Source organism: Engystomops pustulosus, unplaced genomic scaffold (assembly GCF_040894005.1).
Source record: "Engystomops pustulosus unplaced genomic scaffold, aEngPut4.maternal MAT_SCAFFOLD_140, whole genome shotgun sequence".
Lineage (NCBI taxonomy): Eukaryota > Metazoa > Chordata > Amphibia > Anura > Leptodactylidae > Engystomops > Engystomops pustulosus.
In genome coordinates this window covers 66,217-82,674 of record NW_027285020.1, presented here as the reverse complement: position 1 = coordinate 82,674, position 16,458 = coordinate 66,217, and the positions used below count along the sequence as shown (strand labels likewise).

The following is a 16,458-nucleotide window of genomic DNA, read 5'->3' as shown; positions in this document are numbered from 1 at the left end:
TCTCTGTAGCGGTGTCTCCAGGAGAACATGATGCTCTCTGTAGCGGTGTCTCCAGGAGAACATGATGCTCTCTGTAGCGGTGTCTCCAGGAGAACATGATGCTATCTGTAGTGGTGTCTCCAGGAGAACATGATGTTATCTGTAGTGGTGTCTCCAGGAGAACATGATGCTCTCTGTAGTGGTGTCTCCAGGAGAACATGATGCTATCTGTAGTGGTGTCTCCAGGAGAACATGATGCTCTCTGTAGTGGTGTCTCCAGGAGAACATGATGCTCTCTGTAGTGGTGTCTCCAGGAGAACATGATGCTCTCTGTAGTGGTGTCTCCAGGAGAACATGATGCTCTCTGTAGTGGTGTCTCCAGGAGAACATGATGCTCTCTGTAGTGGTGTCTCCAGGAGAACATGATGCTCTCTGTAGTGGTGTCTCCAGGAGAACATGATGCTCTCTGTAGTGGTGTCTCCAGGAGAACATGATGCTCTCTGTAGTGGTGTCTCCAGGAGAACATGATGTTATCTGTAGTGGTGTCTCCAGGAGAACATGATGTTATCTGTAGTGGTGTCTCCAGGAGAACATGATGTTATCTGTAGTGGTGTCTCCAGGAGAACATGATGCTCTCTGTAGTGGTGTCTCCAGGAGAACATGATGCTCTCTGTAGTGGTGTCTCCAGGAGAACATGATGCTCTCTGTAGTGGTGTCTCCAGGAGAACATGATGCTCTCTGTAGTGGTGCCTCCAGGAGAACATGATGCTATCTGTACTGGTGTCTCCAGGAGTACATGATGCTCTCTGTAGTGGTGTCTCCAGGAGAACATGATGTTATCTGTAGTGGTGTCTCCAGGAGAACATGATGCTCTCTGTAGTGGTGTCTCCAGGAGAACATGATGCTCTCTGTAGTGGTGTCTCCAGGAGAACATGATGCTCTCTGTAGTGGTGTCTCCAGGAGAACATGATGCTCTCTGTAGTGGTGTCTCCAGGAGAACATGATGCTCTCTGTAGTGGTGTCTATAAGAGAACATGATGCTCTCTGTAGTGGTGTCTATAAGAGAACATGATGTTATCTGTAGTGGTGTCTCCAGGAGAACATGATGCTCTCTGTAGTGGTGTCTCCAGGAGAACATGATGCTCTCTGTAGTGGTGTCTCCAGGAGAACATGATGCTCTCTGTAGTGGTGTCTCCAGGAGAACATGATGCTCTCTGTAGTGGTGTCTCCAGGAGAACATGATGCTCTCTGTAGTGGTGTCTATAAGAGAACATGATGCTCTCTGTAGTGGTGTCTCCAGGAGAACATGATGCTCTCTGTGGTGGTGTCTCCAGGAGAACATGATGCTCTCTGTAGTGGTGTCTCCAGGAGAACATGATGCTATATGTAGTGGTGTCTCCAGGAGAACATGATGCTCTCTGTAGTGGTGTCTCCTGGAGAACATGATGCTCTCTGTAGTGGTGTCTATAAGAGAACATGATGCTATATGTAGTGGTGTCTCCAGGAGAACATGATGCTCTCTGTAGTGGTGTCTCCAGGAGAACATGATGCTCTCTGTAGTGGTGTCTCCAGGAGAACATGATGCTCTCTGTAGTTGTGTCTATAAGAGAACATGATGCTATATGTAGTGGTGTCTCCAGGAGAACATGATGCTCTCTGTAGTGGTGTCTCCTGGAGAACATGATGCTCTCTGTAGTGGTGTCTCCAGGAGAACATGATGCTCTCTGTAGTGGTGTCTCCAGGAGAACATGATGCTCTCTGTAGTGGTGTCTCCTGGAGAACATGATGCTCTCTGTAGTGGTGTCTCCAGGAGAACATGATGCTCTCTGTAGTGGTGTCTCCAGGAGAACATGATGCTCTCTGTAGTGGTGTCTCCTGGAGAACATGATGCTCTCTGTAGTGGTGTCTCCAGGAGAACATGATGCTCTCTGTAGTGGTGTCTCCAGGAGAACATGATGCTCTCTGTAGTGGTGTCTCCAGGAGAACATGATGCTCTCTGTAGTGGTGTCTCCAGGAGAACATGATGTTATCTGTAGTGTTGTCTCCAGGAGAACATGATGCTCTCTGTAGTGGTGTCTCCAGGAGAACATGATGCTCTCTGTAGTGGTGTCTCCAGGAGAACATGATGCTCTCTGTAGTGGTGTCTCCAGGAGAACATGATGCTATCTGTAGTGGTGTCTCCAGGAGAACATGATGCTCTCTGTAGTGGTGTCTCCAGGAGAACATGATGCTCTCTGTAGTGGTGTCTCCAGCAGAACATGATGCTCTCTGTAGTGGTGTCTCCAGGAGAACATGATGCTATCTGTAGTGGTGTCTCCAGGAGAACATGATGCTATCTGTAGTGGTGTCTCCAGGAGAACATGATGCTCTCTGTAGTGTTGTCTCCAGGAGAACATGATGCTCTCTGTAGTGGTGTCTCCAGGAGAACATGATGCTCTCTGTAGTGGTGTCTCCTGGAGAACATGATGCTCTCTGTAGTGGTGTCTCCAGGAGAACATGATGCTCTCTGTAGTGGTGTCTCCAGGAGAACATGATGCTCTCTGTAGTGGTGTCTCCAGGAGAACATGATGCTCTCTGTAGTGGTGTCTCCAGGAGAACATGATGCTCTCTGTAGTGGTGTCTATAAGAGAACATGATGCTCTCTGTAGTGGTGTCTCCAGGAGAACATGATGCTCTCTGTAGTGGTGTCTCCAGGAGAACATGATGCTCTCTGTAGTGGTGTCTCCAGGAGAACATGATGCTCTCTGTAGTGGTGTCTCCAGGAGAACATGATGCTCTCTGTAGTGGTGTCTCCAGGAGAACATGATGCTCTCTGTAGTGGTGTCTCCAGGAGAACATGATGCTCTCTGTAGTGGTGTCTCCAGGAGAACATGATGCTCTCTGTAGTGGTGTCTCCAGGAGAACATGATGCTCTCTGTAGTGGTGTCTATAAGAGAACATGATGCTCTCTGTAGTGGTGTCTCCAGGAGAACATGATGCTCTCTGTAGTGGTGTCTCCAGGAGAACATGATGCTCTCTGTAGTGGTGTCTCCAGGAGAACATGATGCTCTCTGTAGTGGTGTCTCCAGGAGAACATGATGCTCTCTGTAGTGGTGTCTCCAGGAGAACATGATGCTCCCTGTAGTGGTGTCTCCAGGAGAACATGATGCTCTCTGTAGTGGTGTCTCCAGGAGAACATGATGCTCTCTGTAGTGGTGTCACCAGGAGAACATGATGCTCTCTGTAGTGGTGTCTCCAGGAGAACATGATGCTCTCTGTAGTGGTGTCTCCAGGAGAACATGATGCTCTCTGTAGTGGTGTCACCAGGAGAACATGATGCTCTCTGTAGTGGTGTCTCCAGGAGAACATGATGCTATCTGTAGTGGTGTCTCCAGGAGAACATGATGCTCTCTGTAGTGGTGTCTCCAGGAGAACATGATGCTCTCTGTAGTGGTGTCTCCAGGAGAACATGATGCTCTCTGTAGTGGTGTCTCCAGGAGAACATGATGCTCTCTGTAGTGGTGTCTCCAGGAGAACATGATGCTCTCTGTAGTGGTGTCTCCAGGAGAACATGATGCTCTCTGTAGTGGTGTCTCCAGGAGAACATGATGCTCTCTGTAGTGGTGTCTCCAGGAGAACATGATGCTCTCTGTAGTGGTGTCTCCAGGAGAACATGATGCTCTCTGTAGTGGTGTCTCCAGGAGAACATGATGCTCTCTGTAGTGGTGTCTCCAGGAGAACATGATGCTCTCTGTAGTGGTGTCTCCAGGAGAACATGATGCTCTCTGTAGTGGTGTCTCCAGGAGAACATGATGCTCTCTGTAGTGGTGTCTCCAGGAGAACATGATGCTCTCTGTAGTGGTGTCTCCAGGAGAACATGATGCTCTCTGTAGTGGTGTCTCCAGGAGAACATGATGCTCTCTGTAGTGGTGTCTCCAGGAGAACATGATGCTCTCTGTAGTGGTGTCTCCAGGAGAACATGATGCTCTCTGTAGTGGTGTCTCCAGGAGAACATGATGCTATCTGTAGTGGTGTCTCCAGGAGAACATGATGCTCTCTGTAGTGGTGTCTCCAGGAGAACATGATGCTCTCTGTAGTGGTGTCTCCAGGAGAACATGATGCTCTCTGTAGTGGTGTCTCCAGGAGAACATGATGCTCTCTGTAGTGGTGTCTCCAGGAGAACATGATGCTCTCTGTAGTGGTGTCTCCAGGAGAACATGATGCTCTCTGTAGTGGTGTCTCCAGGAGAACATGATGCTCTCTGTAGTGGTGTCTCCAGGAGAACATGATGCTCTCTGTAGTGGTGTCTCCAGGAGAACATGATGCTCTCTGTAGTGGTGTCTCCAGGAGAACATGATGCTCTCTGTAGTGGTGTCTCCAGGAGAACATGATGCTCTCTGTAGTGGTGTCTCCAGGAGAACATGATGCTCTCTGTAGTGGTGTCTATAAGAGAACATGATGCTCTCTGTAGTGGTGTCTCCAGGAGAACATGATGCTCTCTGTAGTGGTGTCTCCAGGAGAACATGATGTTATCTGTAGTGGTGTCTCCAGGAGAACATGATGTTATCTGTAGTGGTGTCTCCAGGAGAACATGATGCTCTCTGTAGTGGTGTCTCCAGGAGAACATGATGCTCTCTGTAGTGGTGTCTCCAGGAGAACATGATGCTCTCTGTAGTGGTGTCTCCAGGAGTACATGATGCTCTCTGTAGTGGTGTCTCCAGGAGAACATGATGCTCTCTGTAGTGGTGTCTCCAGGAGAACATGATGCTCTCTGTAGTGGTGTCTCCAGGAGAACATGATGCTCTCTGTAGTGGTGTCTCCAGGAGAACATGATGCTCTCTGTAGTGGTGTCTCCAGGAGAACATGATGCTATCTGTAGTGGTGTCTCCAGGAGAACATGATGCTCTCTGTAGTGGTGTCTCCAGGAGAACATGATGCTCTCTGTAGTGGTGTCTCCAGGAGAACATGATGCCATCTGTAGTGGTGTCTCCAGGAGAACATGATGCTCTCTGTAGTGGTGTCTCCAGGAGAACATGATGCTCTCTGTAGTGGTGTCTCCAGGAGAACATGATGCTCTCTGTAGTGGTGTCTCCAGGAGAACATGATGCTCTCTGTAGTGTTGTCTCCAGGAGAACATGATGCTCTCTGTAGTGGTGTCTCCAGGAGAACATGATGCTCTCTGTAGTGGTGTCTCCAGCAGAACATGATGCTCTCTGTAGTGGTGTCTCCAGGAGAACATGATGCTATCTGTAGTGGTGTCTCCAGGAGAACATGATGCTATCTGTAGTGGTGTCTCCAGGAGAACATGATGCTCTCTGTAGTGGTGTCTCCAGGAGAACATGATGTTATCTGTAGTGGTGTCTCCAGGAGAACATGATGCTCTCTGTAGTGGTGTCTATAAGAGAACATGATGCTATCTGTAGTGGTGTCTCCAGGAGAACATGATGCTCTCTGTAGTGGTGTCTCCAGGAGAACATGATGCTATCTGTAGTGGTGTCTATAAGAGAACATGATGCTCTCTGTAGTGGTGTCTCCAGGAGAACATGATGCTCTCTGTAGTGGTGTCTCCAGGAGAACATGATGCTCTCTGTAGTGGTGTCTCCAGGAGAACATGATGCTCTCTGTAGTGGTGTCTCCAGGAGAACATGATGCTATATGTAGTGGTGTCTCCAGGAGAACATGATGCTCTCTGTAGTGGTGTCTCCAGGAGAACATGATGCTCTCTGTAGTGGTGTCTCCAGCAGAACATGATGCTCTCTGTAGTGGTGTCTCCAGGAGAACATGATGCTCTCTGTAGTGGTGTCTCCAGGAGAACATGATGTTATCTGTAGTGGTGTCTCCAGGAGAACATGATGCTCTCTGTAGTGGTGTCTCCAGGAGAACATGATGCTCTCTGTAGTGGTGTCTCCAGCAGAACATGATGCTCTCTGTAGTGGTGTCTCCAGGAGAACATGATGCTCTCTGTAGTGGTGTCTCCAGGAGAACATGATGCTCTCTGCAGTGGTGTCTCCAGGAGAACATGATGCTCTCTGTAGTGGTGTCTCCAGGAGAACATGATGCTCTCTGTAGTGGTGTCTCCAGGAGAACATGATGCTCTCTGTAGTGGTGTCTCCAGGAGAACATGATGCTCTCTGTAGTGGTGTCTCCAGGAGAACATGATGCTCTCTGTAGTGGTGTCTCCAGGAGAACATGATGCTCTCTGTAGTGGTGTCTCCTGGAGAACATGATGCTCTCTGTAGTGGTGTCTCCAGGAGAACATGATGCTCTCTGTAGTGGTGTCTCCAGGAGAACATGATGCTCTCTGTAGTGGTGTCTCCAGGAGAACATGATGCTCTCTGTAGTGGTGTCTATAAGAGAACATGATGCTATCTGTAGTGGTGTCTCCAGGAGAACATGATGCTCTCTGTAGTGGTGTCTCCAGGAGAACATGATGTTATCTGTAGTGGTGTCTCCAGGAGAACATGATGCTCTCTGTAGTGGTGTCTCCAGGAGAACATGATGCTCTCTGTAGTGGTGTCTCCAGGAGAACATGATGCTCTCTGTAGTGGTGTCTCCAGGAGAACATGATGCTCTCTGTAGTGGTGTCTATAAGAGAACATGATGCTCTCTGTAGTGGTGTCTCCAGGAGAACATGATGCTCTCTGTAGTGGTGTCTCCAGGAGAACATGATGCTCTCTGTAGTGGTGTCTCCAGCAGAACATGATGCTCTCTGTAGTGGTGTCTCCAGGAGAACATGATGCTCTCTGTAGTGGTGTCTCCAGGAGAACATGATGCTATCTGTAGTGGTGTCTCCAGGAGAACATGATGCTCTCTGTAGTGGTGTCTCCAGGAGAACATGATGCTCTCTGTAGTGGTGTCTCCAGCAGAACATGATGCTCTCTGTAGTGGTGTCTCCAGGAGAACATGATGCTCTCTGTAGTGGTGTCTCCAGGAGAACATGATGCTCTCTGTAGTGGTGTCTCCAGGAGAACATGATGCTCTCTGTAGTGGTGTCTCCAGGAGAACATGATGCTCTCTGTAGTGGTGCCTCCAGGAGAACATGATGCTATCTGTACTGGTGTCTCCAGGAGTACATGATGCTCTCTGTAGTGGTGTCTCCAGGAGAACATGATGTTATCTGTAGTGGTGTCTCCAGGAGAACATGATGCTCTCTGTAGTGGTGTCTCCAGGAGAACATGATGCCATCTGTAGTGGTGTCTCCAGGAGAACATGATGCTATCTGTAGTAGTGTCTCCAGGAGAACATGATGCTCTCTGTAGTGGTGTCTCCAGGAGAACATGATGCTATCTGTAGTAGTGTCTCCAGGAGAACATGATGCTCTCTGTAGTGGTGTCTCCAGGAGAACATGATGTTATCTGTAGTGGTGTCTCCAGCAGAACATGATGCTCTCTGTAGTGGTGTCTCCAGCAGAACATGATGCTCTCTGTAGTGGTGTCTATAAGAGAACATGATGCTCTCTGTAGTGGTGTCTCCAGGAGAACATGATGCTATCTGTAGTGGTGTCTCCAGGAGAACATGATGCTCCCTGTAGTGGTGTCTCCTGGAGAACATGATGCTCTCTGTAGTGGTGTCTCCAGGAGTACATGATGCTCTCTGTAGTGGTGTCTCCAGGAGAACATGATGCTCCCTGTAGTGGTGTCTCCAGGAGAACATGATGCTCTCTGTAGTGATGTCTCCAGGAGAACATGATGCTCTCTGTAGTGGTGTCTCCAGGAGAACATGATGTTATCTGTAGTGGTGTCTCCAGGAGAACATGATGCTCTCTGTAGTGGTGTCTCCAGGAGAACATGATGCTCTCTGTAGTGGTGTCTCCAGGAGAACATGATGCTCTCTGTAGTGTTGTCTCCAGGAGAACATGATGCTCTCTGTAGTGGTGTCTATAAGAGAACATGATGCTCTCTGTAGTGGTGTCTCCAGGAGAACATGATGCTCTCTGTAGTGGTGTCTCCAGGAGAACATGATGCTCTCTGTAGTGGTGTCTATAAGAGAACATGATGCTCTCTGTAGTGGTGTCTCCAGGAGAACATGATGCTCTCTGTAGTGGTGTCTCCAGGAGAACATGATGCTCTCTGTAGTGGTGTCTCCAGGAGAACATGATGCTCTCTGTAGTGGTGTCTATAAGAGAACATGATGCTCTCTGTAGTGGTGTCTCCAGGAGAACATGATGCTCTCTGTAGTGGTGTCTCCAGGAGAACATGATGCTCTCTGTAGTGGTGTCTCCAGGAGAACATGATGCTATCTGTAGTGGTGTCTCCAGGAGAACATGATGCTATCTGTAGTGGTGTCTCCAGGAGAACATGATGTTATCTGTAGTGGTGTCTCCAGGAGAACATGATGTTATCTGTAGTGGTGTCTCCAGCAGAACATGATGCTCTCTGTAGTGGTGTCTCCAGGAGAACATGATGTTATCTGTAGTGGTGTCTCCAGGAGAACATGATGCTCTCTGTAGTGGTGTCTCCAGGAGAACATGATGTTATCTGTAGTGGTGTCTCCAGGAGAACATGATGCTCTCTGTAGTGGTGTCTCCAGGAGAACATGATGCTCTCTGTAGTGGTGTCTCCAGCAGAACATGATGCTCTCTGTAGTGGTGTCTCCAGGAGAACATGATGTTATCTGTAGTGGTGTCTCCAGGAGAACATGATGCTCTCTGTAGTGGTGTCTCCAGGAGAACATGATGTTATCTGTAGTGGTGTCTCCAGGAGAACATGATGCTCTCTGTAGTGGTGTCTCCAGGAGAACATGATGCTCTCTGTAGTGGTGTCTCCAGGAGAACATGATGCTCTCTGTAGTGGTGTCTCCAGCAGAACATGATGCTCTCTGTAGTGGTGTCTCCAGGAGAACATGATGTTATCTGTAGTGGTGTCTCCAGGAGAACATGATGCTCTCTGTAGTGGTGTCTCCAGGAGAACATGATGCTCTCTGTAGTGGTGTCTCCAGGAGAACATGATGCTCTCTGTAGTGGTGTCTCCAGGAGAACATGATGCTCTCTGTAGTGGTGTCTCCAGGAGAACATGATGCTCTCTGTAGTGGTGTCTCCAGGAGAACATGATGCTCTCTGTAGTGGTGTCTCCAGCAGAACATGATGCTCTCTGTAGTGGTGTCTCCAGGAGAACATGATGCTCTCTGTAGTGGTGTCTATAAGAGAACATGATGCTCTCTGTAGTGGTGTCTCCAGGAGAACATGATGCTCTCTGTAGTGGTGTCTCCAGGAGAACATGATGCTCTCTGTAGTGGTGTCTCCAGCAGAACATGATGCTCTCTGTAGTGGTGTCTATAAGAGAACATGATGCTCTCTGTAGTGGTGTCTCCAGGAGAACATGATGCTATATGTAGCGGTGTCTCCAGGAGAACATGATGTTATCTGTAGTGGTGTCTCCAGGAGAACATGATGCTCTCTGTAGTGGTGTCTCCAGGAGAACATGATGCTCTCTGTAGTGGTGTCTCCAGGAGAACATGATGCTCTCTGTAGTGGTGTCTCCAGGAGAACATGATGCTCTCTGTAGTGGTGTCTCCAGGAGAACATGATGCTCTCTGTAGTGGTGTCTCCAGGAGAACATGATGCTATCTGTAGTGGTGTCTCCAGGAGAACATGATGCTCTCTGTAGCGGTGTCTCCAGGAGAACATGATGCTCTCTGTAGCGGTGTCTCCAGGAGAACATGATGCTCTCTGTAGCGGTGTCTCCAGGAGAACATGATGCTCTCTGTAGCGGTGTCTCCAGGAGAACATGATGCTGTCTGTAGCGGTGTCTCCAGGAGAACATGATGCTCTCTGTAGCGGTGTCTCCTGGAGAACATGATGCTCTCTGTAGTGGTGTCTCCAGGAGAACATGATGCTCTCTGTAGTGGTGTCTCCAGGAGAACATGATGCTCTCTGTAGTGGTGTCTCCAGGAGAACATGATGCTCTCTGTAGTGGTGTCTCCAGGAGAACATGATGCTCTCTGTAGTGGTGTCTCCAGGAGAACATGATGCTCTCTGTAGTGTTGTCTCCAGGAGAACATGATGCTCTCTGTAGTGGTGTCTCCAGGAGAACATGATGCTCTCTGTAGTGGTGTCTCCAGGAGAACATGATGCTCTCTGTAGTGGTGTCTCCAGGAGAACATGATGCTCTCTGTAGTGGTGTCTCCAGGAGAACATGATGCTCTCTGTAGTGGTGTCTCCAGGAGAACATGATGCTCTCTGTAGCGGTGTCTCCAGGAGAACATGATGCTCTCTGTAGCGGTGTCTCCAGGAGAACATGATGCTCTCTGTAGTGGTGTCTCCAGGAGAACATGATGCTCTCTGTAGTGGTGTCTCCAGGAGAACATGATGCTATCTGTAGTGGTGTCTATAAGAGAACATGATGCTCTCTGTAGTGGTGTCTCCAGGAGAACATGATGCTCTCTGTAGTGGTGTCTCCAGGAGAACATGATGCTCTCTGTAGTGGTGTCTCCAGGAGAACATGATGCTCTCTGTAGTGGTGTCTCCAGGAGAACATGATGCTCTCTGTAGTGGTGTCTCCAGGAGAACATGATGCTCTCTGTAGTGGTGTCTATAAGAGAACATGATGCTCTCTGTAGTGGTGTCTCCAGGAGAACATGATGCTCTCTGTAGTGGTGTCTATAAGAGAACATGATGCTATCTGTAGTGGTGTCTCCAGGAGAACATGATGCTCTCTGTAGTGGTGTCTATAAGAGAACATGATGCTATCTGTAGTGGTGTCTCCAGGAGAACATGATGCTCTCTGTAGTGGTGTCTCCAGGAGAACATGATGCTATCTGTAGTGGTGTCTATAAGAGAACATGATGCTCTCTGTAGTGGTGTCTCCAGGAGAACATGATGCTCTCTGTAGTGGTGTCTCCAGGAGAACATGATGCTCTCTGTAGTGGTGTCTCCAGGAGAACATGATGCTCTCTGTAGTGGTGTCTCCAGGAGAACATGATGCTCTCTGTAGTGGTGTCTCCAGGAGAACATGATGCTATCTGTAGTGGTGTCTATAAGAGAACATGATGCTATCTGTAGTGGTGTCTCCTGGAGAACATGATGCTCTCTGTAGTGGTGTCTCCAGGAGAACATGATGCTCTCTGTAGTGGTGTCTCCAGGAGAACATGATGCTCTCTGTAGTGGTGTCTCCAGGAGAACATGATGTTATCTGTAGCGGTGTCTCCAGGAGAACATGATGCCATCTGTAGTGGTGTCTCCAGTAGAACATGATGCTCTCTGTAGTGGTGTCTCCAGTAGAACATGATGCTCTCTGTAGTGGTGTCTCCAGGAGAACATGATGCTCTCTGTAGTGGTGTCTCCAGGAGAACATGATGCTCTCTGTAGTGGTGTCTCCAGGAGAACATGATGTTATCTGTAGTGGTGTCTCCAGTAGAACATGATGCTCTCTGTAGTGGTGTCTCCAGGAGAACATGATGCTCTCTGTAGTGGTGTCTCCAGGAGAACATGATGTTATCTGTAGTGGTGTCTCCAGGAGAACATGATGCTCTCAGTAGTGGTGTCTCCAGGAGAACATGATGCTCTCTGTAGGGGTGTCTCCAGGAGAACATGATGCTCTCTGTAGTGGTGTCTCCAGGAGAACATGATGCTCTCTGTAGTGGTGTCTCCAGGAGAACATGATGCTCTCTGTAGTGGTGTCTCCAGGAGAACATGATGCTCTCTGTAGTGGTGTCTCCAGGAGAACATGATGCTCTCTGTAGTGGTGTCTCCAGGAGAACATGATGCTCTCTGTAGTGGTGTCTCCAGGAGAACATGATGCTCTCTGTAGTGGTGTCTCCAGGAGAACATGATGCTCTCTGTAGTGGTGTCTCCAGGAGAACATGATGCTCTCTGTAGTGGTGTCTCCAGGAGAACATGATGCTCTCTGTAGTGGTGTCTCCAGGAGAACATGATGCTCTCTGTAGTGGTGTCTCCAGGAGAACATGATGCTATCTGTAGTGGTGTCTCCAGGAGAACATGATGCTCTCTGTAGTGGTGTCTCCAGGAGAACATGATGCTCTCTGTAGTGGTGTCTGGGGTGATGGCCTGGGTGCCCACAGAAAGGGCTCCGAGTGCCGCCTCTGGCACCAGTGCCATAGGTTCGCCACCACTGCTATAGGGGCTTTGTTGCCCTCCTCCTTCTAGTAATGGGGTATGTGACAGAGGACGTTCTGGACCTTCACAAATGTTACACATTAGGGTTCTGATTTTGTGTCTGATCAGGTTCGGGTGAAGGACACGTTGGACCAGCCCGTGTCTAGAATCCCACTGACCCTTACAGGAAACTTGGTCCAAGATGGCGGTGAAGTGACCCCTATTGAAGAGCAGCAATCCCTGACCCAGCAGACTGACAACCATGGCATTGCAGTGTTTGTGGTGAACATCCCAGCAGACGTCACTGCTCTTGATTTTAAGGTGAGCTTCCACCACCTCCCACTGATTGCCGCCTTGGGATGATGGTGATGGTGTCCATGTTCTTCTTTTAGATAAGTACAAATGATAAAAACCTGCCAGAAGAAAACCAGGCAAGTTCCTCCCACACCGCAACTGCCTACAAGTCACCGACCAAGAGCTACCTCTACATCAACTGGGCCCGAGAGAGAGAGGTCCTGCAGGTCGGAGACTTCCTCAATGTCCAGGTGGTGCCCAGTAGCCCGTACCTGCCCAAACTGACCCACTACAGCTACCTGGTGAGTGCCACAGGGAGGGCTGGGGGGTAACTGCGTTATGCTGGGCGGGGGATGAGGACACTAGACCGGGGGTTGGGGGTTATGCTGGGCGGGGGATGAGGGCACTACACTAGACCGGGGGTTGGGGGTTATGCTGGGCGGGGGATGAGGGCGCTACACTAGACCGGGGGTTGGGGGTTTTGCTGGGCGGGGGATGAGGGCACTACACTAGACCGGGGGTGGGGGATATGCTGGGCAGGGGATGAGGGCAGTACACTAGGTCGGGGGGTTGGGTTATGCTGGGCGGGGGATGAGGGCGCTACACTAGGTCGGGGGGTTGGGGTTATGCTGGGCGGGGAATGAGGGCGCTACACTAGGTCGGGGGGTGGGGGTTATGCTGGGCGGGGTATGAGGGCGCTACACTAGGTCGGGGGGTTGGGGTTATGCTGGGCGGGGGATGAGGGCGCTACACTAGGTCGGGGGGTTGGGGTTATGCTGGGCGGGGGATGAGGGCGCTACACTAGGTCGGGGGGTGGGGGTTATGCTGGGCGGGGATGACGGCAGTACACTAGACCAGGGGTGGGGGATATGCTGGGTGGGGGATGAGGACGCTACACTAGACCAGGGGTGGGGGTTATGCTGGGCGGGGTATGAGGGCGCTACACTAGACCGGGGGTGGGGGTTATGCTGGGCGGGGTATGAGGGCGCTACACTAGACCGGGGGTGGGGGTTATGCTGGGCGGGGGATGAGGGCGCTACACTAGACCAGGGGTGGGGGTTATGCTGGGCGGGGTATGAGGGCGCTACACTAGACCGGGGGTGGGGGTTATGCTGGGCGGGGGATGAGGGCAGTACCCTAGACCGGGGGTGGGGGTTATGCTGGGCGGGGGATGAGGGCGCTACACTAGGTCGGGGGGTGGGGGTTATGCTGGGCGGGGATGACGGCAGTACACTAGACCAGGGGTGGGGGATATGCTGGGTGGGGGATGAGGACGCTACACTAGACCAGGGGTGGGGGTTATGCTGGGCGGGGTATGAGGGCGCTACACTAGACCGGGGGTGGGGGTTATGCTGGGCGGGGGATGAGGGCGCTACACTAGACCAGGGGTGGGGGTTATGCTGGGCGGGGTATGAGGGCGCTACACTAGACCGGGGGTGGGGGTTATGCTGGGCGGGGGATGAGGGCAGTACCCTAGACCGGGGGTGGGGGTTATGCTGGGCGGGGGATGAGGGCACTACACTAGACCGGGGGTTGGGGTTATGCTGGGCGGGGGATGAGGGCAGTACACTAGACCGGGGGTGGGGGTTATGCTGGGCGGGGGATGAGGGCAGTACACTAGACCGGGGTTGGGGTTATGCTGGGCAGGGGATGAGGATGCTACACTAGACCGGGGGTTGGGGTTATGCTGGGCGGGGGATGAGGTCAGTACACTAGACCGGGGGTTGGGGTTATGCTGGACGGGGGATGAGGGCGCTACACTAGGCCGGGGGTTGGGGTTATGCTGGACGGGGGATGAGGGCAGTACACTAGACCGGGGGTGGGGGTTATGCTGGGTGGGGATGAGGGCAGTACACTAGACCGGGGGTGGGGGTTATGCTGGGCGGGGGATGAGGGCAGTACAGTACACCGGGGGTGGGGGTTATGCTGGGCGGGGGATGAGGGCAGTACAGTAGACCGGGTGTGGGGGTTATGCTGGGCGGGGGATGAGGGCAGTACAGTACACCGGGGGTGGGGGTTATGCTGGGCAGGGGGCGGGGGCCAGTGTTGGGCTGGGGGTCCTAGGACCCACGAGTGATGTAGATTCTATGGCTATGGGAATACTCCTTGTACGTTCTTGGGCCGTGTTCACATGATGCGTTGCACTTGTTTTGGCGCTGGGTGATGTTCTCCAGCCCGGTCTAAACACTTCTGCGTCCCGGGAGGAGACTTCAGATGCGCGGGAAGTGCAAGGTGTGAACAGGCCCCAGCATCATCCATGATCTTCTCTGCAGGTGATTTCTAGGGGGAAGATCGTGACCTTTGACACGGTGCAGCGAGTCCACGAATCCACGTCTCAGAACCTGAACATCCAGATCACGTCCCCCATGGTGCCCTCCATCCGCCTCCTGGTGTATTACATCATCACCGGAGAGACCACCGCAGAGGTCGTGGCTGACTCCATCTGGGTGGATGTCAGCGAGAAATGTATCAATAACCAGAAGGTGAGAGGTGATGACCCCAGCCACCCCGGGGAACTTATTACTCGCCTGCCCCGGGGGAATTGTTCCTCGCCTGACCCCGGGGGAATTGTTCCTCGCCTGACCCCGGGGGAATTGTTCCTCGCCTGCCCCGGGGAACTTATTACTCGCCTGCCCCGGGGGAATTGTTCCTCGCCTGCCCCGGGGGAATTGTTCCTCGCCTGCCCCGGGGGAATTGTTCCTCGCCTGCCCCGGGGGAATTGTTCCTCGCCTGCCCCGGGGGAATTGTTCCTCGCCTGCCCCGGGGGAATTGTTACTCGCCTGCCTCTCAATTCTGCTGCTCTAAAAAGCCTTGCTCCTCATTTATCAAGACTTTTGCCAACGGAGGCGTGGCCTTGAGAGAAAGGGGCGTGGTTTTGAAGAAGAGAGAGATTAGCTAGTGAGCTCCTGGGGTCAGGGATGATGGGAGTGATACATTGGGGCAGATTTACTTACCCGGTCCATTTGCGATCCAGCGGCGCATTCTCTGCGCTGGATTCGGGTCCGGCCGGGATTCACTAAGGCAGTTCCTCTGACGTCCACCAGGTGGCGCTGCTGCGCTGAAGTTCCCCGGAATGCACTGATCTTCACCAAGCCGGGCCGGGTGCAGGTAAGCGCGAACCCCGCGACACTTTTTTTTTTTTTTTTTTAATGCGGCAGTTTTTCCGAATCCGTCGGATTTTCGTTCGGCCACGCCCCCCCATTTCCGTCACGTGCATGCCAGCGCCGATGCGCGCCAAAATCCAGGGCAATTCAGGGGAAATCGGCACAAATAGGAAATATTCGGGTAACACGTCGGGAAAACGCGAATTGGGCCCTTAGTAAATGACCCCCACTGTGTGTGATACAGGATTAGATTGTGAGCTCCTGGGGTCAGGGATGGTGTGGGTGATACAGGATTAGATTGTGAGCTCCTGGGGTGGGAGTGTGATTACATGCCTCAGTCTGTGGGGGGCGCTGACATCTTACCTCCCCCCAGGTGCTGTTGTCTGCGGTGGGGAGTGAGTTTAAGCCTAAAGCTTCGCTGCCTCTGACCATCCGGGCTCCGGGCGGCTCCATCGTGGGATTATCGGCCGTGGACGTCTCTGTCTATGATGTCACCAAGAAGGCGCCCAAAACCATGGAAAGAGTAAGAGGAGAACACCCCGACACCCCCCCCCCCCCCCCCGGGGAATCTCTCCTGAGCAGAATGTAATGTCACCTGCGCTGATACACTGTAACGAACCCTCAGGTTCTCCGGAGGATCGAGCAGAGTGACCTGGGCTGCGGTGCCGGAGCGGGGAAGGATAACGTGGATGTGTTTGAGTTGGCAGGACTGACCTTCATCACCAACGCCAACATCCGGGCCTCGCAGAACCCCGGTACTGTCACCAAATCTGTTACCATGGCTACAGACTACACTGCTCCTGTGTAGTCAGCTCATCTTTCCTCTTTTACTTTTCAGACTTGACCTGTGATGAAATATTAAGGAGCAAACGCTCCATAGACCTGGACGCAGAGATCCAAAAAATGGGTAAGTGCTGGCGGAGATGCTGAGAGTAGTAGTGCAGAGCGCAGAAATGTGTCTGTTATCTGTATTTATAGAGTAAAAGAGAAAACTCTAACATGTGGTCAAAAGGCTTAGGGGGCGGGGCTGGGAGGAGGGGCGGGACCGAG

General features: G+C 51.6%; 1 protein-coding gene across 1 annotated transcript in view; it reads left to right on the top strand.

Moving 5' to 3' along the window:
- The window catches only part of LOC140108505 (complement C5-like), a gene marked incomplete at its 3' end in the record, with an annotated part of 131,552 nt that overhangs the window by 50,109 nt on the left and 64,985 nt on the right, over positions 1-16,458 (top strand). Inside the window, exons 11-16 of the mRNA XM_072131768.1 lie at positions 12,140-12,331; positions 12,403-12,606; positions 14,578-14,787; positions 15,782-15,931; positions 16,034-16,163; positions 16,247-16,315. Coding sequence (XP_071987869.1) covers positions 12,140-12,331; positions 12,403-12,606; positions 14,578-14,787; positions 15,782-15,931; positions 16,034-16,163; positions 16,247-16,315 — 955 coding nt within the window. The remainder of the gene's footprint in view (positions 1-12,139; positions 12,332-12,402; positions 12,607-14,577; positions 14,788-15,781; positions 15,932-16,033; positions 16,164-16,246; positions 16,316-16,458) is intronic.